Genomic DNA, 25,206 nt, shown 5'->3' on the forward strand with positions numbered 1-25,206 from the left:
CCACGCCTCGGCCGGGACCGCCGAGAAGGGGAGGAGAGGAAGAGGAGGAGCGGCGGCGGCGGCGAGAGACCCGCTCTTTCTCGGTCGTGGCTTTGCAGGCGAGGCCCGGCAAAAGGTGAGGCGAAGGCGTTGCAACGCGGCGCTCTTTTGCTGGCAGGCTCAGTGGGGTGGACGCTTCCCGCAAGCGCGCAGAGAACGCGCAAGCTTGGAGAGCATCGCGCGGGGCGTTGCAGAAAGGGGAGCTTTGCCTCAGGTCTGGGCGGATGTCTATAGAGAGGATTTGGCTCCTCTCGCTCCTATGCCCGGTGTTATGAAAGGGAGCAAAACCGCACCAGGGGGCTCCAGGCTTTCGTATTGGGGACAGAGTCTGAAACCTGCACCCCTGACTTAAGAGGGCAGCCTTATATTGTAATACGCTTTTAAACAAGGCAGATGTAAGTTTAGGAGCACCTGGTTTTTTTTTCTGCAACGGACACACAGACCTCTGGTAGTCAGCCTGATGAGGACCCCCTACTTCGAAAGCTAGCTGATTTTTTAGGGTTTTTTTTTTTAGTTTTTTGCATTTTTCTCAGTAGTCAAATAAAGGTCTCATACACCCTTGCCTTTACAAGGACCACTGGGCTTTTTTGTTTCTTTATTTCTTTTTCTGTCAGTGCTGTTGTCAAGATCTGGAACAGATGGCACAAGGGAGATTAAAAAGAGTGTAGGGCGTTTTGCATTCAGAGCATCTCATCTATAACAGGCCCACTCTGACTTAATATAGGTTTGACATAGCTGTTAACATACAGTAGTTATTTTTATTGCTGTAAAACACCCAGAGTGGCCTCTGGACAGATGGGTGGTATAGAAGTCAAATAAGTAAGTAAGCAAGCAAGCAAGTGGCTTGAACATACATTTGCTATCCTTGAGACAAAATATCTTACAATACAACAAATGTTTATTTAAATGAGAAATTAGACAGGCTACCTTTTGGGCCGCAGCCCCCATCGAATCTCCCAGCCAGCATAATCGCGCTGGCGCAGACACTCTGAGAACTGAACTCGGGACCAAAAAACTACAAAACTTTTCCAAGTTCAGATTTAACTAGCCCCAAAGTGGCAGGGACCAGTGGCATATTAGATCAGCTTCCTGATTGCCCATAATCCTGTTGACATCAGTGCAGCAACAGGAGAGAATGTTCCCATTCATTATTCTGTCCAGCAGTAGTAGAGAATAAACAAATGTTTGTTTTTGAAGACTTACATGATGGGCAGCCACAAATATTTCTGTGGTTACAGAGATTTTATAAAATAGGGTATAAATTTTATAAAATAGGGTATAAACAGAAAAGCTTTTCTATGTCACATAATATGCTGAGTACACTGGGAGAAGTTCTGGATTTTATAAAATAGGGTATAAACATAGTTCCTCAGTTTGATTTATCTTCTTACACAAAGGCTGATAACATTTCCATTTCCAATTACTGTAGTTTTATGCCAGTCACATTTCATTTACGTGTTGATTTCATATCTGTAAATACTTTAATTAAAATATTATTGGTTAAAATTAAGTAATTGAAGCATGTAATTCAATTTTGGAGCTCCCAGTGCTAGCTAATTATTATCAGTGATACAGTTTCTTCTGTTTGCCAGATGATTGTGGCTTAAACCCACTGTTGGCATGAAGCAATTTCCTGGCATGCAAATCAGCCAAGACAACCAGAGGGCTGAGACCCCATCCATTAAGAATCAAGAAATAAACATAAACCCTCTATCACTGATGCATTTTTTTTAGTTTAAACTTGTCCAGAGGAGTATGAGCTTTAAAAATAGACCAAAGCAGCAGCAATCTATTCTCTTTCCCAAAGATGATGATATTCTCCATCATGGAACAAATCACTACCTACCTTCTTTTCTACCATTATTCCAAGAGTCATTGCACTTTAACTGGTTGTGAAAATAAGCTGCGGTTGTCTCCTTGCCAAAGTGCAAAACATTTACTCTATAATAGACTTCCCTACCTTGCTGTGGTCTCCTGATCTCTAAATATTATTATTGTATATCATTTTTATTTGTGGACACACATGTCCTCCAGGAAATCCAAATCATCATTACGTAACAAGTCATACACATTTCATACTGCAGGCACCACCCATCCCCAATATAGCCAATTTAAGCGTCCCTTTGATTTTGGTACAAGAGACTACAGCACAGATCTTATTTTCCCACTAAAATAAATGGTGCTGGTTCTTGCTTCTCAGAGTGGTTCCCCCTCTGCCACAGTGCTGCCCTCTCCCTGTCCTGCCTAGAGGGAGAGGAGAAAGCAAACAAGGGAGGAGGAGACTGCGTGCATGGCTTGAAGACAACAGATAACAACAATAGAATAGCAGGGAAGATGTGCAGGAAAACCTAAAGGTAATATGAACCCCAAGCAGATGTCTACGGTGGAGACCCTTGATGCCAGTCCTTCTCTTCAACATGAAGCAGCATCTTTAGCCTGACTTCCATGAATTTCCCACCAATGAAAAGATCTCCAACTGTTTTAAACACACACACACAAAAAGATAAGAAACACCTCCCCCTACCTCCCACCCTATGTGCTGAGAAAGTGCAAAGCAACTGATGCAGCAGTAGTTCTGTCTGTGGAATGGGCTCCCCATTCTTCGTGTGGATGCAAGGTAAAATTGCTGTTCTGGAAATGAAAGAATTCAAAAATCTTCAATTAAAAAAAACAAAGCTTTTGCCACTTCCAGACACAAGAAACACCGAAGAGCTTATAAATTGTTAGGGTGGCCTTTAAAAAAGTACTAAGGCAAATGAATAGAGACCAAGAAATGCTGAAAGAAATAATAAAAGACAAAATGTATTTTAAAAACCCTAAGTAATGAAATCCAAAATGAAAAGTGCAGATTGTTACAGCTGGTCATTCAAGGGACACAGGGAAGCAAATGCAGAAAGAGTGTCTTGGCTGGAAAACACTGGGAGACTTGGGTGCAATACGACACCATTGTTTACACCTGCAGCATAGCCACGATGACACTGAGCCTTCCCCAGGAGAGGAAAGAGAAGATGAAATACAGTAAAAGCAACTTGAATGGGGTGAAGACTCCATTCAGGAACATGACAGTAGGGAAGTTAACCCTAAAGGGCACAGCCTGTAAAATGAGTAGAAATATGATCAGGAGTACATGGACTCCTTAATTTTTAGAATGACAGGACTATGAAATAGCTATTGAGAAGGGCCTTTAAAGTTCTAATCCACCAATGCTACAGAAAATTTTACACACTATGTTTTTCATGCCTATTTATTTTCATGCATTTCCAGTTTTCTATCTCTATCTTTCCCATCCTAAACTCAATATTTTAGAATGCCTTTCTAATCAAAATGTATTGTTACAGTACTTTCTTTTCTTCATCCCCCCCCCCATACAATGTGCTTCTTTGCAAAGTTAGCTGATGGCATTCATGGTGTAAGCAACTGGGAGTTTTCCCAGTGGAAGGGAAAGGAGAAAGGATGAAACGTATTTACAGCAGATCTGAGAAAACAAAGTAGGAAATATCCACTATGCTGCACATTTCTCTTCATATCAGCAAAGTACTCCATGTGCAGAAGTACAAGAATCTAAATAGTGGAACAAACCAAACCAAGCAATGGGGGAACAGGGAATTGCCTTTCCAGCAAAGAAGATACTGCTTTTTGGAACCTCTTGGCTCTCTTCTCTTGCCACATCATGTCTGGAACCAGTCCAGGACATACTGTACACAGGAGCAAATTCTATTCTGCCATGAAAAGTTGGCGACAAACAGCAGTTCAGTTCAAACCCTCAGCCCCTGTTACTGTGATTATTAGAGGCCCCCACTCTGGGCACTTTTAAAAGTCAATTAAAAACATGCCTATACATCCAGGCCTTCCCTCCAGCTAATTCCTGATTTTTCTGTTTACTCTTCTTCTATTTATTTTCTACTCTATCCTTGTATTGTGTGTGTTATAGTATGATTTATGTAATTTTTGCTTATTTTATTGTTTATCCTATACTGGAAGCCGCCTAGAGTGGTCTATTAGGCCAGATAGGCAGGGTATAAATTAAATAAATAAGTAAGTAAGTAAATAAATAAATAAATTGATTTCCACATTTCCTTGCATTAAAATGTCAGGAGAAAGGTTTCCCTCCCATGGTTTAAAGCAGGCTTTCCTAACTTGGTACAGTACTTTCTAGATGCACTGAACCGCAAATGTCATGATCTAGTCCAGGCATGCTCAACCATTTTTTGGCCATGGGCATAAACACCAAATGAAAGAAATATAGGCTTGTATAAGGATTGCATAACGAGTCTTATAAGGTGTGAAGAATTGTTTCCAGTCCGTGGCTCCCTTCCAATGTGCCAGGGGTTGCCTAATCATTATAAGTAGATAACTAGCTATGCTTTTGGGGTTATGGCACTTGAAACCACCCATCACATGAGAGTAGGCCAATTTGCCTTACAGAAGGAATGATATGGTGTCTCTGACTTATGGCAACCCAACAAATAAGCGTTCTCCAAAATGTCCCGTCCTTGATAGTTTTGTTCAACTCAAGCTTGAGCCCGTGGGCTCTTTTAGGGAGTCAGTGACCCCCATCTCATATTTGGTCTCTTTCTTGTCCTGCTACCTTCCACCTTTCCCAGCACTATGGTCTTGCCTTCTCATGATGAGCCCAAAGTAGGGCAGCCTCAGTTTTTCGACATGTTTGCCTCCAAAGATAGTTCACGGTTGATTGGCTCTAATTCACCTTTCTGGCAGTTCAGAGTGTCCAGGAAGCTCCCCGCCCCCAGCATATTTCAAATGAATCAGGTTCCCCCCCCCCAGCTTTCTTTACTCTTGACACTGTATTGTTGTTAGATGAACTGTATTTTTAACATATGGAAATATCACAGCAGGACAATTGGCCTCAGTAGACATCTGCCGCCTGCCTGTGTGCAATTCAAAGAACTGGAGTGGAGATGGCCTCGGAAGCCAGGTCATTCTCTGAGGCCCATTCCTCCTCCTCCCTCTCAAACTTTCACACTTATTCATAACTAATGTCAAGGTTGTTTAACCACATATCCAAGGCAGGAAAAGAACAGTGATCTCTGAGTTATTAATTACAGTATAATTAGAGATAGGGATATTCATAAATGAATACCCATATATCCCCGTCTCAGCTGAACCTAATGAGCCCCCGGGACCAGACTTTCAATTCATGCGTCCCAGCACCACAAAGGTTCAATTCTTCCGATCAACGGCACCAGGATCTCCACTGTCTCCCTGCTTGGCTGGCCACTTAAGCAGCTGTACAATCAATTATAATTTATTGTACCTCTAGGGAAACTGTTCTTCCAAATGGCCTCAAGGGTGAATGTGCACTTTGTTATGCATCATAAATATAAGGCTGGAAAGTAGTGCCCATTTTTTTGCTTACTGATGCTTAATAAGAAACATTTCGCCAGATTCCTTCCCACAGTGCAGTCATCTGTTCAAAATGTTGACTACAACCAGAAAGGCTGGGAGCACAAAGCAACACTTTGTTACACTGGGAGGAACTGCTTGAGCTGAGTGCAGAGTGACCAACAGAAATTTCTACATATGGGCACATCCAATTAACAATCTGCCTATACATGATGGAATGCTTCCTTTCCCTATTACACTTTCTTTTCCATGGTTCCTCTAGAAGAATCATGGGTCTTGGAGCATATGCAAAATCTTCTATAGTACTCAGAACTGGGCTGGGAGACTCCTGCGACTGGGACTCCCAAGCTGGCCCAGTCTCTGTTATACCAATTTTTTTTTCAGAAATCAACTGCAATTTTGATTAATCTAGGAGACTTAGTTATAGTTTCCTTTACATCTGAACAGTTTTTCCATGATGATGGTGATAATAATAATAATAATAATAATAATAATAATAATAATAATAATAATAATAATAATAATAATAATAATAATAATAATAATAATAATAATAATAATAATAATAATAATAATAATAATAATATCTGGGAACTGCAGAGTTGGAAGGGATTCTATGGATCATTGAGCCCAGCTCCTGTCAAGGAGGCACACTGGGGAATCGAACTCCCAGCTTTTGGCTCCATAGCCATATACATAGACCACTGAGCTATCCAGTACAAGAGGTGAGATCTTGCTTTCAGAGAAGCCAAAGGAAAAGATTAATTAGTTTCTGATGTGTGCGAGATGGCTGGCAAGCCCGAGGACATCCCTGCCCAAGTGCTGTTCGTTCCACCAGCAGAACTACAGCCTCAAGAAAATTTATGAGCTCTTCTGGAGAAAAAGAGAGGAAGAGAAGGCAGGGGGAGAAGTTGGTGAAGAATTAAAGGAGGTGGCGAAACAGTCAGAAAAGGCGGGAACAAAGGGGGAGGAGGGGAAGAAGATAGATAAGTCAGAGTCCTCAGGAGTAGGGGTAGTAGACTGGAGGGGTTGAGTTGGAAAGAAAGAAGAAGATCCTTCCCCCTGGGTGGGAATGGGTCTGGTTAGAAAATCCATGGACTCACAGATGGGAAAAGCTCATGGTACCTAGAGGAGAGGTGGAGATGCGAGATGATTCCCCAAAAACCCTTTTACTGGGGCAAAAAGCAGTGGAGAGAACGGGAACTATGGAAGAGCCAGGAAACAGAACAGTCGGGTTTGGAGATGTCCGAAAGAGAGGGGTTTTCCTGTTGCCAATTCCACTAGAAGCAGCATTGATGGCATTTGACCCAGAGATGGGTCATGGACAATTAGCCTTTCTTGCAGGCAATTCATTTGTGACTCAAGAATGTAACCCCTTCCTCAACCCTTTACATGAGGAGAAGTTAACGGTTCAGGTTGATGTTAATAATTGCTTATATCTTCTGGAAATAAATGCTGAGCGTTTGAACCACGAGAAGGTGTCATTACTTACCAAACTGAAGGGTGAACCTGCAGCAGATTCACCAAAAGGAGAACCAGAACCCTCACAATCTGGTGACTACAACAAAGCACAACACACAGGTCCTTCTCTGTGATAACACCATGACTCTGGGATGCCCTTCCAACACAAACCCATCACACATACACCCTATTTTGTGTGTCTTCAACCAATGAACATCTTATACTTTCATTTATAGTGTATGTTCCCCACCTTCCAATTAAAAACAGGCTTGAAGTGGTTAACAGTAAAATCCATAATAAAAAGTCAACATAACAAATATTATCAAGCTATCCCAAAATGAAAGAAGACCTAAAATTAGCAGGGCTGTCATTTTGCAGAAAAACAACCAACAAAGGTAACTTCATGTAACGTGTTTATTTTCTTCCACGGATCTTGATAGCCTATCAACCTGTCACCCATTACATATTGCTAAACATTGTTCTCTATCTGTTAAATGGGGGCATACTATTCCTTTCCCTTGGGGGCATTCTAAGACTGTGCAGCTTGCCTAATGCTACACAGGCTGGCTCTTCTCCTAGAAGGCATAATTGGGAATTGAACTCCCAACCTCTGGGTCTCCCTTTGCTGAGCTGATAAATGCACTGCTTGAATATTGATTTTGGATTTACTGTATTAATGTCCAATATGGCTGTCTTTCTTTCGTGCAAAGCATATAGTTAACCTCACAATATGTTATTATACTCAAGATAAACATTTAAAAAGCAGTAGCTCCAGTTTATTTTTAATACCTATGCATTTGTTTCGAAAGAGTGGGATTCACAGTATTCAAGAAATTTGCAAAGAGTGGCACATTGGTTTCAGAGAGTGCTGGGCCATGTGACTCTTCAACCTCTGTTAACTGAATATGTGTGGGGAGTTGTTTGAGAATCAATGTATAATCTACGATCGCATATCACTTCTGGAGACATGATAAATGGTCATGAACCAAAATAATGTAAAGAATGGTCTACTAGTCCATGGAATAATAAATATTCTTTATGATTTATGTACTAACACAAAATTAAGATTAGCTGTGGCACAGTACAGTATAGGGCAAACAAGGCAATGTACAGCTAACATATAATCAGAAGCAAAGCCTAGAAATTGAGTCGCAGGGGCCAGATGGCTGTCTCTTTATTCTGATATGAGATTGCTCCAGTGTTTTGTGCATACTGTATAGCACTGAAAGACTTCTGTTGATACAAGAGGGGAAACAAGCATTTGCCTTGAGACATGCTCTCACATAAAAGGCACTGAAAATTACAGTAAACTTTTTCCTTTTCTCTTCCTCAAGTTAGTCAAAGGTTGACCTCTTGTGGCTAAAGCAGCAAAGTAAATGTACTGTACTAAATTATTTGGTAGCTTGTTAGCTACCCTGTTTCCCTGAAAATAAGACCTAACCTGAAAATAAGCCCTAGTATGATTTTTCAGGATGCTCGAAGTACTATAAGCCCTACCCCAAAAATAAGCCCCAGTTAAATGAAACCCTGCCCACCGCCATTATGCAGCAACCCGAAGAAGAAGAAGTGACTGTATTTGAATAAATGTAGACTGTTGTACGTGAAAAAAAACCTCCCCTGAAAATGAACCCTAATATGTTTTTTGGAGCAAAAATTAATATAAGACTCTGTATCATTTTTGGGAAAACGTGGTAATTAAAGAACTATGGCAGGGCAACACTTCTTTACCAACAATGATATATTTGAAATGTTTGGCTGATGTTTTCAATATTTTTTTCTGGGACATCTGATGTCTTTTTAAAACAACAAAAATAAAGAACATATTCAAACAAGCTGTCCAGCTTTTTGTGTGTTTTATCTCAAGTCTGTTTTTTTCCCAGATTAAAAAAAATACACATACTGTACCTGGTAGTTTATATGTCTATGTAAGTGGGATGGTGGTATTTCCCCCAATAAACGCACTCTTGCCATCAGGCAGTAACACTAATTGAGTTGACAAAAATGTACTTATCTAGCAAACACAATAATAATAATAATAATAATAATAATAATAATAATAATAATAATAATAATAATAATAATAATAATTAATAATAATAATAGTAATAGTAATAGTAATAATAATAATAATAATAATAATAATAATAATAATAATAATAATAATAATAATAATAATAATAATAATAATAATAATAATAATATAATTTATTGTCATTGTAAGTATATACACAGTATACCCATACAACGAAATTCACATAAATAAATAAATAAATAAATAAATAAATAAATAATCCAAAAACTCCCCAAATAATGAATTAAACATATACCCCAAACCCAGCATATGCAAAAAAGATAATCAAATAATATAAATCAGATGTTGAAAACAATGAAATAAACAACAATAAACCCATGCCATTTTAATTCTCCATTCAAATTCATCTCAGAATGTGAAAGTTCTAAACCTGCATTGCATCTTTATTTTGGCACAAATTCTGCATAAATGCCTATTAAAAATGCAAGTATCACTGGATGGACAGGATGCAGTAAAAGAAAGGAATTGCGATAATGGGGCATACAGTACTATATTGGAGGGCTTTCATGAGAAACGCTGTGATCCTCCCAAGGTTTGGATTACACACATTTTGCTACATTTATTGCGGCTTCCACTAGCACATATATCTGTATGGTATGTGCTTTTTCTATATACCATGGTCAAGAAGGCTGAGTACTTTTATGCTTATGAATTAGAAGTATTTGACTATGTGCATATGCTGATTAGCAAAGTGGGCAACAACTTGTTGATCACTCTGCTGAAGACCTCCAACAACACATGAATCATTTTAGCAAGGCTTGCCAAGACTTTGGACTAACAATCAGCCTGAAAAAAACACAAGTCATGGGCCAGGGTGTGGACTCACCTCCTTCTATTACCATCTCCACGCAAGAACTGGAGGTTGTTCATGACTTTGTGTACCTTGGCTCAATGATCTCTGACACCCTCTCTCTAGATGTCAAGCTGGATAAACGCATTGGGAAAGCAGCTACCATGTTCTCAAGACTCACAAAGAGAGTATGGCTGAATAAGAAGTTGAAGGCATAGACCAAGATCCAGGACTGTAGAGCCTGTGTCCGGAGCACACTCCTGTGCTGCAGTGAGTCCTCAACCCTTTGTGCACAGCAGGAGAGGAAGCTGAACATGTTCCATATGCATGCTCACTGACACATTTTTGGTATCAGCTGGCAGAACAAAGTTCCAAATAGAGTAGTCCTAGAACGAGCTGGATTTTTTAGCATGTACACATTACTGAAACAGCGCCGTCTACGTTGGCTTGGGCACGTCATGAGAATGGCTGATGGTCGGATTCCAAAAGATCTCCTGTATGGAGAATTAGTGCAGGGAAGCCGCCCCCGAGGGAGACCACAGCTGTGTTACAAGGACATCTGCAAGTGGGATCTGAAGGCCTTAGGAATGGACCTCAACAGATGGGAAACCTTGACATCTGAGCGTTCAGCCTGGAGGCAGGTAGTGCATCACAGCCTTTCCCAATTTGAAGAGTCCCTTGTCCAGCAGGCCGATGCAAAGAGGCAGTCCCGAAAGCAGCCAAATCAGGGAGCTGGACAGGGGACAGATTGTATTTGTCTTCAGTGTGGAAAGGATTGTCACTCTCGAATTGGCCTCCTCAGCCACACTAGACGCTGTTCCAAGTCCTCCATACAGAGCATGATACCATAGTCTCTCGAGACTGAAGGATGTCTACTTGCTGTCTCATCATGAAGTGACGGATAAAGAGGACAGTAATAGAGTCTCACTCTTATGTCTGAGTAAATGGCCCTGATCCACCAAAGCTCACATTAAAATACAGAGGTCAGGTTTTCAGGTGCTACAATGATTTAGTCCAGTGGTTCTTAACCTTTGTTACTCGGATGCTTTTGAACTGCAACTCCCAGAAACCCCAGTCAGGACAGCTGGTGGTGAAGGCCTCTGGGAGTTGCAGTCCAAAACTCCTGAGTAACCCAAGGTTAAGAACCAGTGATTTAGTCTTTCTGTTTTTTTGCATGGCTGCAGACCGGGTGAAAAGATAACATGCTGCCTTTGGGGCTGATTGTGTCAAAACTCTCGAGTTTCCCCTCCGTAGGGATCCAATCCTAAAACTGCTTACTGCGGAGCGCATTCGCTGACCTCAACGGAATTACGTCTGAATCAACACGCACAGGGTTGCGCGCTTCTCGGGGAAACGTGGGAACTGGCACGAACCCTACCTCGCCCGAACCCTCCCGCTCGCTACGAGTAGTAAATAACACTCTCCATTGGCTCTTGGCCGCGTCAATCTTCTCCTCAGCCTATCCAACCCCATCTTCCTTCTGCCGTAGTACAGAGCAGTCGAGCGGAGTTAAGATTGGCTACATCCCCTAATCCAGCCTCCTCGGCCTTTCCTAAATTCATTCTGATAGGAAACCGGCTGGCACTGGCGTATGAGAGACACCCCGGTGCTCCAATCATAGGCAGAAATTGAGTGACGTCATTCTTTCTCCTTTCTTAGGTGCCGCTCTGCATCGGTTAGTTCAGTTGCGTTCGGAGGGGTGGCGGCGTGTTATTTTGTTTTTAAGCCTCTGGAGTTTCGAAGTAAGTAATAAGCTAGTATGGTTGTGTTTTATTTTAATTGGCCCGCAGATTGTAGGTAAACTAGAGCAATGCAAAGAGGAATAATTCAGCAAAAGATAATTGCCTGTAAAATTGGAATATTTGAATGCTTGTAAGCCGCCTTAGGAGAAAACAAAGTGAAAGGCGGCATGTTCGTATTTAAAATAAAATAAAAGAGTTTTATCGAGCCTGAAGTGTGTTTTCTATCTAGATTTGCCCAAGATGTTTGGCTGCTGTTCTGCTCTCCTTACCTGATGCTTTTCTTTTTAAGGCTCAGCTAAAAAGGTGGTTGAAAGTGTAGAGTTATTTTGGGAGCAGATTTCTGAGATGTGACATGCAATGGTATGAGTGTTAGGGTCCCCTTGTGATTTGCTTTTGGTACCTAGCCGTGGATTAAATGCACGTGTCAGTATATTTTTGTTTTAGCTATAAATAAATATATGGAACAAACGTATGTTTTGTTTGAAACAGTAGGACTTGGGCGAATTTTGGACTGCAAGTCTTGGCAGTAATATTTTGCACTTGTGAGTTCTTAATTAAAACATTTAATTTATGTTATTTTTACAGCGACCCTGTGCTTCAATTTTAATATTTGATTTGTGTTAATCTTTGCTTCTGTGGCCCTAGCAGCAGTTTGGTCTACACTTCTATAGACAATTAGGGGATTATATTGATTTCCTGATGCTGATTTCTGTAAATCAAACCTCCTGTTAAAAAATTCCAGAGCAGGACATTTCCCTTTCAATAGGTATTTGCATTGTAGGCCAGCATTATCCTGTCAGGAGAATCAAAGGATTAGTTTTGAAAAGGAGAAGGCACAGAAGCATTCTTCCATCATGTGTTGTAATCATTTTTGAACTGCAGAGCTGGAAGGCGCCCTATGGATCATTGAGTCCAGGCTATGTCAAGGAGGCACAGGGGGGGAATCAAACTCCCAACATCTGGCTCTGCAGCTGTATGCCTAAACCACTGAGCTTTCTTTCCAGCAGTTCATTGAATTCCCCTTGTAATGGATAACATCTTGCAGCCTGAAAAATAAGATACTCACATATAACCTCATTTGAAGATAACTCAATCAACTGATAATGAGTTGCAACTCTGCGACATGTCTGCTGAGAGCAGATAGGTTAAACATGCATATTGATGAAAACAGTATTTCTAGGTCAATGAGAATAATTGTGTTCATAGTTATGTATGTTGTTCTATGCTGTCAAGTCAGCTCCAACTTATGGTAATCCTATAAATGAGAGATCTCCAGAATGTCCTCAACAGCTCCACTCCACTCTGGTAAACTCAGTGCTGTAGCCTCCTTTAGGGAGTCAGCCCATCTTCTATTTGGTCTTCCTCTTTTCCTGCTATCTTCAACGTTTCCCAGCATTATTGTCTTTTTCCCATAGAATTTTGCCTTCTCATGATTTGCTCAAAGTAGAACAGCCTCAGATTCAACATTTTTGCCTCCAGAGTTGGTTCAGGCTTGACCTGTATGCTTTTTTAATAGAATAATTCCTTCTATGAGGGAGACTGCATGCTTTTTTAACAGATAGTGCTTGCTATATATATATATATATATATATATATATATATATATATATATATATATATATATATATATATCTTGTATGAATAGTTTCCTAAAAATAATAGATTTACATTATTCCAACTGTTTGGGGCAACTTTTTATGTCAGTTAATCTTTTCAAAAATTAGTTCATCTGATAACTGATTGCAAGGTCTTGCTTTTGCTCTGTCATATGTACACGGTGGGCTAGTATGGGCGCACATCTCTGTATAATGGACTTCAGCAACAGATGCTGTGGGTACACTACCTCTTGTTCTTCTTTGAAGATGCCAGCATATCTGACACCTTTTTCAATTTTAAAAAATTAAAGTCCTCTAAAGCTGCATAGAACCAACATTAAGAGAAGCAGCTACAGCAGATCAAAAAAAAAGTCTGTGAGTTAATTCTCAGGAGAGGAGCCTTCAGTATAGAGTATCTTTCCAGAACTGTAATTCATAGTCTGATGGCCTAATAATGGTAAGATATTTGTTGACATGAGAGATGGATGGCTGTCATGTTGTGTAAAAGACCTTGGGCTTTGCCAAGTCTGTGTTAGCTTTGTAGGCAAGAGCATGATCCAGAAGTGCTTGTATCTGCACAGTCACCATTGGCATGGTAATCAAATCTCTGTAGAAAAGGTCCTTATTATCATTCGTGAAAATCAGTAGTTAAGGTATCATTGATTGAAAGTCCTGTTTGGAAACTGTAGGTGTTTTGCAGAAAAATGCCTCCTCTCGCTGCTAGTCACATCAACCATGAATGAATATAGATTCCCTATGCTTTATCTCTCATCAGTGTATAAAAGATCTCTCTTGTTTCAGCCTGCTTTTTTTTTTTTTAAAGACTCCTTTAAAAAGTAGAGCAAACCTATCTCTGTGCCCAGAATGAAGAATGCTCCTCTTCTGGTAGTTTGGATAAAATGGGTAGAAAGTACACTGCCATGAACTTCATTGTGGAAGGGTGGGCTAACATACAATAAACACACTAATTCAAGGATGAAAATGCAGGAGCCCTGACTGTTCTTGCATTAATCCCTTGAGTGCGGAAGGAAACAAGAGTCAGTTCATTAGGAATAAGATGTCCAGTAGTTACAAAGTAAATGTATTTTCTGTTGTTTAGAGTGCATAATTTGTGGGGCAGGTTAGAGAGGAAATCAAGTATCCTTTGGCCTACACTCAAGGATATAACCCCCCAGCTTCTTCAGGAATAGTATCTTGAGAGGAATCCTTTATTGTGGTAGTTTTGCACTGATTTTCTTTTCAGAAGTGGTTTGTTCTGGTTTGGCCTTGTTGTTTTCTCCAGCAAACAAAAGGGAACACCCGGAAGCTCTCTTTTATTCCCTGAATAGTAGAAACAAGAGGAACATTTAACGTGTGTGCCTCATTTGATTGAGCCAATTAGTCTTTGCTTTCTGTCCTTGATTGATTCCTAGTTTTAAAGTATTCTGGACAATTAGGTAACTAGATGATTCAGCAGAACACTTAAAGCTCAATTTGCTTGCTCTTTTTTGTTTAAGCAGCTGACTGGATAGCTCAGTGAGTTACCTGCAGAGCCAGAGTTTGGGGGTTCAATTCCCTACTGTTCCTCCTCTGAGTAGAGCCAGCCTGTGTGGCCTTGGGTAAACTGCACAGTCCCAGGACACCCACAGAAGAAAGGAATGGTATACCACTTCTCAGTACTTTATATCAAGAAAACCCTGAAAATTGTCGCCATCAGTCAGAATTGAAGGCTGCTTCTTCTTCCTCTGCAGATATTCAATATAAGACTCCTCCCCCCCCGCAAAGTAAAGATTTAGTGATACAGGAAACATTGAATAGAATTTCCACTTACCTGACATTATGATGACAATTCTCCTTGCATGATGGGCACCAGTGCGGGGAAAAACAAAAGTAGCATGACCCGTCTGCGATTAGCAGGTTTATTTCAATGTGAGATTTTGTGGATTGCAACCTACTTTTGCCGACACATTTTTAAAAAACTTGTAGTTGAAATCTGTTACCTCCATGGCTCCAATTTCTTTTTGTCCAACACCAGAGAATTAAGCAAGTGAAACTTTTATTGGCACAGAGATAAAAGAGGGTCAGGATTCAATGTCTAAAAGTTCTGCATAAAGACACAGAAGTAGGACCTATCTGTAGGAGGACTAGCAGCATTTATAGACTTAAATACAATAGTGAAAAGTCAATCTTAGATTTCCCTTAAGGAGTCTGCTTTTATTTGAAGCCAGCAGGGGGAAATGAAATTGAGCTTTTAGGACCTGTGTAGCGTTAAAGGTTAACCTTGCAGAACTTGGCAGTTACTGTGTGTATTTAATTTCACTGTGAGGCATCGTATCTTTCCTTGGTTAGCCGAGGGAATTTTGAACTGCTGCAGTGAGTGGTAATGTTTTTCTGATTTCTGAGTTTATCAGAATTTTAGTTCTGACTGAGAGTTTTTAGTCTTACTATGAGTGAAGTGTGATGAGGTTGGGGGTTCTGAATTTAGCCAGATATACAAAGTGGGAAGGTTTGAGTTGATTATTTTTATTTATGCTGTGTATTAAAATTGCATCACATACCTCTGGAGATCCTGCTAAATTCACCATAAGTTAAAAATGTCCTTTTATTCTAGTGGTACCAGTGATAATTACTTGTAAAGATAAGGATGTAAGTGTCAGCTTTTTGGAGGCAGGGGCAATTTTAATTGGGAGAATTGTGTATGTACATTATGAGTTGGAAAGAGGCCATAAAGACCTTTTCGTAGCTTTGCTCTGAAAGTAAATACAACAGAGATGGATTCACAGATCTCCATCATTCTGATCCATTTTGTCCTTGTTTAAAGCAATCTTCTGAATGAGCCATTTGCATCCTTATCTTTCCCATTTGGTGATTGCAGTAAGAACTTCGAAGAATTTCTTTTCACTGAAAGAAAAAGTTAACTTTTATCTTAGCTTGTCTCCTATAGCTAGTTAACACTCTTGAAATCCCAGAGTATTGTGCTGCATAAATTGGGATGATGCAGAAGGAAATCTTTCATGATAACAAAATATGTAGCATCTTCTCTGAATAGAACATAGATGGAACGCTTCTTTACAGTGGAGAAACTCAGAGCTCCTGGGAAAGGGTAGATATATTTTAGGCTGATTTAACTTCGAAGTGCATCCACAGGAAAGGCAATATTTTTTGTAGATGATTGAAAGTACAGAAGAAAGAACTGATAGACTTTTTGCGCTTTTGGTGCCTGGCGTGCTACAAGATGGATAAGAATAAAGGATTTTTAAAAATCAAATTGATTTTGATTTAAATCATCAAAAAACTCAAACAATTTAAATTTAAATTGTGATTTCAAATTTAAATTTTAAATCAAATCCACCTTGATAGTAGCAGCCTTGTCTGGAGTTGTACTGCAAGCCATATGAGAGAAATCCTTTCTTAGAAAAGGTGGCTTGCATCTTTCTGGAGACGAAGGGCTGCCATTACCTCTCCTCCTGCATTGTTAGCCTACACAGAAGACCTGGGTTGGGGTGGCGTTAGTCTTTGTATTGGGTAGAGTATAAAAGAAAGTTAACTTTAATTTAGTGTCTTGCTGATTCCAGCCTTTTTCGGTGCCTGTTGCAAAATGGCTGCCTCACATTTCACATAGAACTTTAGGGGGAGGTCAGAATTGCAGGTCCCATAGAGAGGGGATGCCCTGCTTGAGATATTGCCCAAAATATGGCACAAATTGAGGGATAAGAGCCCCTGCACACCATGGGTTCTCCGTGTGCACCAATGTAGGACAAAGCACGAAGGGTTAATTTGGCTGAAAAATAAGGAAAATTATCCTCCCAGCCAAGAATGGGGTTGTAAACAAGTCCTTAGCTTTGATACACAATAGCTGGGACAGATTGTCACTGACTGCTCCCACAGCACCCAGAGTTCAGCACAACAATTAGTGATGCTGGTTGGTATGATCTCAACCAGGTGTTTTGGAGCTGCTGTTCAGAACAAGTGTGTTGCATATACTGAAGGCAAGCATACGCAACTTATATTATTACCTGATGTACTTTTCCAACCTAGTGGATCCACTCCTTCATTTCCAGTTTGGATATCTATATAGTTTATATCGGAATGAATATTTCTGAATTTCTTGGATATAGTAGTAGATCAGTCCAATATATAGTATCCCATAGAGGGATACTTCCTTCTTTATTGGAATGTCTCTTCTTTCTTTATTGGAATGTCTGCCCAAAAGTGCTGTTTACACATGATGTTCTCACGGTGAATATGTGGCCTAGGCCTGTGGTTAGATCTCTCATGTTGGCTTTAAGTATTGAAGCCGAAGGAAATGTTTTTATCTGCTATAGTCTCTGAAAGGGGAGCTTTGAGTATCTTCCATATGACAAACATCCGCATGTGCATTTAGAACTTGCACATCGCTTCGTAAGTACAGTGGTGCCCTGCATAGCGATGATAATCCATTAAAAAAAATTGTTGCTATATGGATTCGTCGCTATGCGGGGCAAAAAAGCCCATAGGAACGCATTGAAACCCCTTCAATGCATTCCTATGGGCAAAAAACTCACCGTTCTACAGAAATCCTCCATGTGGCTGCCATTTTCACTGCCCGGTAAGTGAGGAGAGGGCGTGAAAACACTGCGGGCGGCCATTTTTTCCGGTGGCCATTTTGGAACCGCCGATCAGCTGTTTTTAAAACATCGTTATGCGATCATCGGTAAGCAAAACGCTTACCGATCATCGCAAAGCAATATTTTGCCATTGAAAACATTGTTATGCGATCGCTTTTGCGATCGCAAAAACCTCATCGCTATGCGGATACATCGTTAAATGAACCGTTCGTTATACGGGGCACCACTGTAAGATGCCCTATTCTCCTTTGGCTTCTTTCTGCAGATGTGTAGAGTGTGAATGTGTGAATTAATTTGTGCTTCCAGTTTTTAACATCTCGCGGCAGTGTCCAGTGTCTGGCTTTCTGTGATGAGCCACAGGGATGGTTGGGTCCCTACACAGTTTGGTTGCAAGGGGTTTTGGCTGCTATGTTTGCAGCAGGCAGGAACACTTGAGTTCAGCCAGTCTACAGGCTACTGGGGTCCTGCTAATTAGTCCAGAGGGGAGGTGGGGAGCCTATTAGCAGTAAGTGGAAACAGCTGGAGTAGCCAGTGAAAAAGACATGAGAGATCTGTGACAGAATAAAAATCTTATAATATTTTTCCGTGTATAAAATGACACTTTTCCCTAAAATAATTAGAGGAAAAATTGGGGGTCGTTTTATACACGGTAATAAGGAGGGGAGGAGGGAGCAAAGCGCTTCATTCCCTGCTTTCCCCCTGCACTTCTTGCAAAGAAAGTGGAGGGGGAAAGTACTTTCTTCACAAGGAAATGGAGGGGGACAGCAATTCCTGCTTTCCCCCTCCACTTTCTTGCGAGGAAACTGCTTTCCCCCTCTACTTTCCTCTCAAGAAAGCTTTTCCCTTCTACTTTCTTTGCAAAAATGTGGAGAGGGGAAGTACTTTTCTTGCAAGAAAGTGAAGGAGGAAAGCAAGAATCAAAGCACTTTGATCCCTACCTTCCCCCTCCACTTTCTTGCAAAGAAATAAATTTTGGTTTTGAAAAGTGGGGGGGAGGCTATGCATGGAAAAAAATGGTAATTCTCTAAAATAGCAGAAGGGATAGCAGTTCCCCTCTTCCCTAGATCTCCATACATCTATATACAGTATGTACATTTCCTAGAAACAGCTGTTCCCAAAACTGAATCCCTAGGTGGTATTAGGACTACAGTTTCCATAATTTCATGACCAACACAGCCAGTTGTCAAGGATAATGGGAACTGGAGTCCCATAAGGTGGGCTAGGTTAGAACCTTTCTCAGTAACATACCAACATTCTTTGTTCAGGAGTTTTAGGGTTGTTTATTTGTCTTGTCTCTGCATAGACAGGCATTTGATCATGTGAACTAATCAACCCACAGTTTTGTCATCTCTTTGGGAACGTGTTCTTAGATTCCATTCTCTCTTGCTTTCTACCTCATCAAATTCTAACTACAGTAATTCTCACTTCATTTTCTTTTTGTCGTCTTATAGGTGAGCCAGAAATATCAGTTACTTTCCCTGAGCACTTCATAAGATGAATGCAGTTGTTGGGAATAAGGTGAGTTTGGATTATCAGGGGCCTGTTTTAGTTAAAATAAATGTGAAGGTGCATGATCTTTTGAATATTGTCAAGGATCTTATTTTTCATTGTTCAAAACAGCTTCATGAAGATGATAGGTCCAGATTCACAAGTGACAGCGGTATAGAAAATCCCCTGTGTTCTACAGACTCAAATAGCACAAAGGTTTCTCCAAACAGAGCCTTACTCAGATGTGGTTGTTGTGCGTTTTTCGGGCTCTTTGGCCATGTTCTGAAGGTTGTTCTTCCTAACTTTTTGCCAGTCTCTGTGGCTGGCATCTTCAGAGGACAGCAACCAGATGTATTTGATTACCATTCTTAAAATTTCCTGGTCACTGGCTATGCTGCCTATGCAGGCCAAAGCAACTGGAGAGGTTGTTGTTTAGTCGTTAAGTCGTGTCTGACTCTTTGTGACCCCATGGACCAGAGCATGCCAGGCCCTCCTATCTTCCACTACCTCCCGGAGTTGGGTCAAATTCATGTTGGTCGCTTCAATGACACTGTTCAACCATCTCGTCCTCTGTCGTCCCCTTCTCCTCTTGCCTTCACACTTTCCCAACATCAGGGTCTTTTCCAGGGAGTCTTCTCTTCTCATGAGATGGTCAAAGTATTGGAGCGTCAGCTTCAGGATCTGTCCTTCCAGTGAGCACTCAGGGTTGATTTCCTTCAGAATGGATAGGTTTGATCTCCTTGCAGTCCAGGGGACTCTCAAGAGCCTCCTCCAGCACCACAATTCAAAGGCATCAATTCTTCGGCGGTCAGCCTTCTTTATGGTCTAGGTCTCACTTCCATAAATCATTACTGGAAAAACCATAGCTTTGACTCTGTAGACCTTTGTCAGTAAAGTGATGTCTCTGCTTTTAAAGATCTATCTAGGTTTGACATTGCTTTCCTCTCAAGAAGCAGGTGTCTTTTAATTTTGTGGCTGCTGTCATCATCTGCAGTGATCATGGAGCCCAAGAATGGGTAAAATCTGTCACTGCCTCCATATCTTCCCCTTCTGTTTGCCAGGAGGTGATGTGGTGGCATAATCTTAGTTTTTTTTATGTTGAGCTTCAGACCATTTTTGTGCTCTCTTCTTTCACCCTCATTAAGAGGTTCTTTAATTCCTCCTCACTTTCTGCCATCATAGTGGTGTCATCTGCATACCTGAGGTTGTTGATATTTCTTCCAGCAATTTTAATTCCGGCTTGGGATTTATCCAGTCCAGCCTTTTGCATGAAGTATTCTGCATATAGGTTGAATAAGCAGGGGGACAATATACAGCCTTGTCGTACTCCTTTCCCAATTTTGAACCAATCAGTTGTTCCATATCCAGTTCTAACTGTTGTTTCCTGTCCCCCGTATAGGTTTCTCAGGAGGTAGATAAGGTGGTCAGGCACTCCCATTTCTTTAAGGACTTGCCATAGTTTGCTGTGGTCCACACAGTCAAAGGCTTTTGCATAGTCAATGAAGCAGAAGTAGATGTTTTCCTGGAACTCTCTGTCTTTCTCTATAATCTAGCTCATGTTAGCAATATTTAGCCTTTTGTTTCCGTCCATGGAGTTTTCTTGGCAAAGATACTGGAGTGGCTTGCCAGTTCCTGCTCCAAGTGGATCGCGTTTAGTCAGAGCTCTTCACTATGACCTGTCCGTCTTGGGTGTCCCTGCACGGCATAGCCCATAGCTTCTCTGAGTTACTGAAGCCCCTTTGCCATAACAAGGCAGCAATCCATGAAGTGGTAGGCTGGGGTAGGCAATCCTAAATCCGTGGTTTTCAGCCAGCTGTCTATCCTCCAGATGTTTAGGCTTCCAAAATTTGATTGCTGGCCATGCTGGCTAGGGTTTATGTGCAAGAAGAAATCTAAAATATCTGGAGCGACAAAGATGCAGAATCAGTGTTCTAGATCTCCCACACCTGCGTGAGAGCAATTAACCAATCCTATTGAAAGAATGCTTTCATAACCTAAGGGATTTTGTAATTAAGATGTTATGAAACCTAAATAGGATTGTAGTGTGTTACTACCTCTGCGTGTAAGGGGTTTGGATCAGTGCTGCAGGTGCTATTTCTCTGTTCTTAGAGACTACCCATTATTTCATGGCTTCCACGGAGGTACATGTGACTTTTGCTGTGGTGCTCCATGTTTCTGAAAATTAGTCCTTTGTATGTAATGACTGGGGCCTCGTCTAGGCTATATTTGATAGAAGGTACACTATCTTTATTGTTTGCTTGATTGTGGAAGGGGGTAGAGGCATTAAATAAGCTTTGTAAGCAGAAGACAATAGACAGCTGATGTGGTGCTTTTATTGTATTCTGAATCATTAAGATAAAAACTAGAAACCAATTACATAATGTGAAAGAGAGCTAAATATTTGAAAGAGATATGTGATGGAGACATTGACCGCATTTGCAAGGAGAGCATTAGAGAACTCTAGATTATCATAATGAGTTATCAGCTGGAACACATAGCCATGTGCTCCTCCCTTCTCAGCTCTTCTCACCACTGGGAGCTGCTAAACTGGGTGAACAACTTCAGATTTCCAGGACACGCACATGCCAGGCCCCAAACCTTGGAGAACTATCCCTACTTTCTTTCTGTCTCAGCACCTTTCAATTTTGTTTGATATTCATTAACATTCTCTTGTGAGTAAGGGAATAACTTCACCTTTTTATTGCCTCTTTCAAGCTGTTTTAGGCAGAGAAAATAATGGCTAAATTGACCTCATGCTTCCAGGGAGCCAATTGCTAGCATGTCCTAGTGTTCTACCCAGTGGCTACTGTGTACGCAGAGTACAGTGGTGCTTCGCTTAACGACGATAATCTGTTCCAGGAAAATCACCGTTAAGCGAAAACATTGTAAAGCAAAAATGAAAACCCCATTGAAACGCATTGAAACCCATTCAATGCGTTCCAATGGGGTAAAAACTCACCATCCAGCAAAGATCTTCCATATGGTGGCCATTTTCGCTGCCTGTATAGCGAGGAATCCATCCCTAAACACAGCAGGGAGCCATTTTAATCACCCGGCAGTGAGCTGTTCAAAAACCACTGATCAGCTGTTCAAAAAACGTCATTTTGCGAAATTCCCCCATTCAGACCATCGTTTTGCGATCGCATTTGCAATCGCAAAAAGATCATCAAGCGGATTCGTCATAATGCGGGGCAATTGTAAAGTGAGGCACCTCTGTAGTTTTTTCAAGACATAATGCTTTCAGTTTGTTTGCTGAGAAACGTCTGCATGTATATCAAGGAAGCCCTGTATGTTGCTAATCATTTTAGCATGGTGAAGAGTCACAATGTGGTTTGTGCCTATGTTTATTGGGTTGACAGTACTGGCGAGATCTCCCAGGCGTTACTATTGTCCTGCTTGATGAAGAATGTGCTCTAGAAAATGCACAACCGTCTTCTGGAGCTGCATATTGCAGGTGGTGAGCACACTTCCAAGGAAGCTTTTGCTTGTTGCAGTTGTTCATCTCTACGAACCGTGCTTCTGAGGAACCTCAGTGCAGTGGTCCAAAGCATTTCACCTATTTGTTTCATTTCTGTAGATGGTGCGTCATTAGACACTACTCCTGCTGTAAGCCCAAGGAAAACCACAACAAGATGGTCAAGTACAGACTTATCCTGCTGAGGCACGGTGAAGGTGCTTGGAACAAAGAGAATCGCTTCTGCAGCTGGGTGGACCAGAAGTTGAGTCGTGATGGGGTGAAGGAAGCTCAGAACTGTGGCAGGCACCTCAAATCACTTGGTTTTGAATTTGACCTGGTGTTTACATCCATCCTCAGCCGTTCTATTCAGACTGCCTGGCATGTGCTGGAGGAAATGGGGCAGGAGTGGGTTCCCACAGAGGCTTCCTGGCGGCTGAACGAACGACACTATGGTGCCCTCATAGGCCTCAACCGGGCAGAAATGGCTCTGAATCATGGCGAGGAGCAGGTGAAAAGATGGCGAAGGAGCTATGATGTCACCCCGCCTCCCATCACTGAAGCCCATCCTTACTATCACGAAATCTATAGTGATCGCCGATACAGCCACTGTGATGTGCCCTTGGAAAAGCTACCCAAGGCAGAAAGCTTAAAAGAAGTACTCGATAGACTTCTCCCCTATTGGAACGAGAGGATAGCCCCAGAAGTGAAGAGGGGCAAAACTGTCCTCATTTCTGCTCATGGGAACAGCACACGAGCTCTGCTGAAGCATCTGGAAAGTAAGTCGTGGTTACAAATTCGTTTCAGACCTTGTGAAGGTAATATGACTCTTACTGTCTTTCACAGATTCTAAGCCAGGAAGAAGAAACATCAGTTCATGTTTTTTAAATGGTACTTCAGCAGTGTTGGTTTCTATGCCAGTGTAACTTCTCACGTCTTCTCCTAAATAACCCTGAGAGCTGTAGTTCGGCATGCAGTCTGCCAATTCTTCAATAAACATTCCTAGTTGTTAGTGGAATATTTCAAGCTCTGTGGTCATGTTGACTAGCAAATTCTGAGGTCTATACTAGGATGGATTTGATTTAAATCAAAATTGCTTTTTTTGACAAGTTAAATAAAGGGACATGGTGGCGCTGCAGGTTAAACCGCAGAAGCCTTTGTGTGCTGCAGGGTCAGAAGACCAGCAGTTGTAAGATCGAATCCACGCGACGGAGTGAGCTTCCATCGCTTTGTCCCAGCTCCTTGCCAACCTAGCAGTTCGAAAGCATGTAAATGTGAGTAGATAAATAGGTACCATCTCGGTGGGAAGGTAAACAGCGTTCCAAATCTAAGTCACACTGGCCACGTGACAACGGAAATTGTCTTTGGACAAACGCTGGCTCTATGGCATGGAAATGGGGATGAGCACCGCCCCCTAGAGTCGAACACGACTGACTAAAATGTCAAGGAGAACCTTTACCTTTACTTAAAGAAATTTTATATCAATTTTAATTTAAATTATAACTTAAATTGATTAAAAACATTGATTTTTTTTAAAAAATTGACCCTGTTCTATAGTCCAAAAAGTTAATTTTTCTATACTCTTGTGTATGTATTAGAAAAACATTGGTGTTTTGTTTGTGTCATATTTGCAAGCAAAGGTGCTTACAACTGGTACATAAAGCTAATGGCATCTTTAATTTTCTATAGCCTTCTTCCAAGAGTGATTGAATGGCTATGTCGTAATATTCAAATTACTCTTTAAATCTGATCTATGAAGACTTGATATTTCCAAATATCAAACCTACCTGCTAATTGCCAGTTGAATATCGGGGCCCATTCCTGCACAGGCCAACCAGTTCCTTAGAAGGCTGGAAGAGTCAACGTGAGTTAATAATAATTCTTAAGCCATTGCCAAATTTGGGCTACGTCTTCGGCACTGACTTGAGAGCCTCTATAAATCAGCCTGGCGTGTTCCCATTTGCTATCAGATAGGAGGGCTGACACAGAAAGCCCTTTAAAAGTAGCACAGTTTACTTGTCTTGCTTGCTGTGCATTTAGTTCTTTTTCTGCTAAGTGAAGGTTACATTATGAACATTGTGTGTGGGCTGGGAAGTGGGGGTGGGTGAACTTAGATGAATGTTAGAGCATTCATCTCACCTGCAGAAGGTCCCAGGTTAAATTCCTAGCATTATCAGGTAGGGTTGGAAAGGTAGTAGTGCAAAATGACTTCAAGTAACAAGTCAACCATGCCAAGCTGGATGGACAGTGGTTTTACTCCTGAATAAGGCAGCAAACTGGATGGCCCATGGAAGAGATGTAACTTCACCTTCATAATTTTGTCCTTTTCTTATGCTCTCAAGCTTCATTCTGTTCTTTTCTATCTATGTCCAGGAACTGCATTGCTGGAACAAACCAGGGTTTATCTAGTTTACCAGCTAGCTATGTCTTTTTGGGAGTCACATGTAATGTTTGCTGTTATTCCTCAGTATTTGATATTCAGAGTATACAACCTCTCTACCTGGTATTCTCCTCCAGCTATTAGGCTTACTGCTGTTGCTAGATTTGGCTTTCAGGGAACTCTCTCAGCCTGAAATATTTGCAGGCTGTGCATGG

At 41.1% G+C, this 25,206-nt stretch overlaps 1 protein-coding gene across 3 annotated transcripts in view; it reads left to right on the top strand.

Annotated features, from left to right (window-relative positions):
- The first annotated feature begins 7 nt into the window (after positions 1-7).
- The window catches only part of BPGM (bisphosphoglycerate mutase), a 33,510-nt gene continuing 8,311 nt past the window's right edge, over positions 8-25,206 (top strand). The window contains exons 1-3 of one of the 3 annotated variants that reach the window (XM_072999786.2): positions 8-115; positions 19,121-19,187; positions 22,735-23,390. In XM_072999786.2, the coding sequence (XP_072855887.1) occupies positions 19,168-19,187; positions 22,735-23,390 (676 nt within the window). In that variant the 5' untranslated portion in view covers positions 8-115; positions 19,121-19,167. Of the gene's footprint in view, positions 116-11,361; positions 11,489-19,120; positions 19,188-22,734; positions 23,391-25,206 lie in introns of those variants that run through there. The other 2 variants (XM_020811380.3, XM_072999787.2) reach the window with 2 other exon arrangements.

The sequence above is a fragment of the Pogona vitticeps genome, chromosome 5 (assembly GCF_051106095.1).
Source record: "Pogona vitticeps strain Pit_001003342236 chromosome 5, PviZW2.1, whole genome shotgun sequence".
Lineage (NCBI taxonomy): Eukaryota > Metazoa > Chordata > Lepidosauria > Squamata > Agamidae > Pogona > Pogona vitticeps.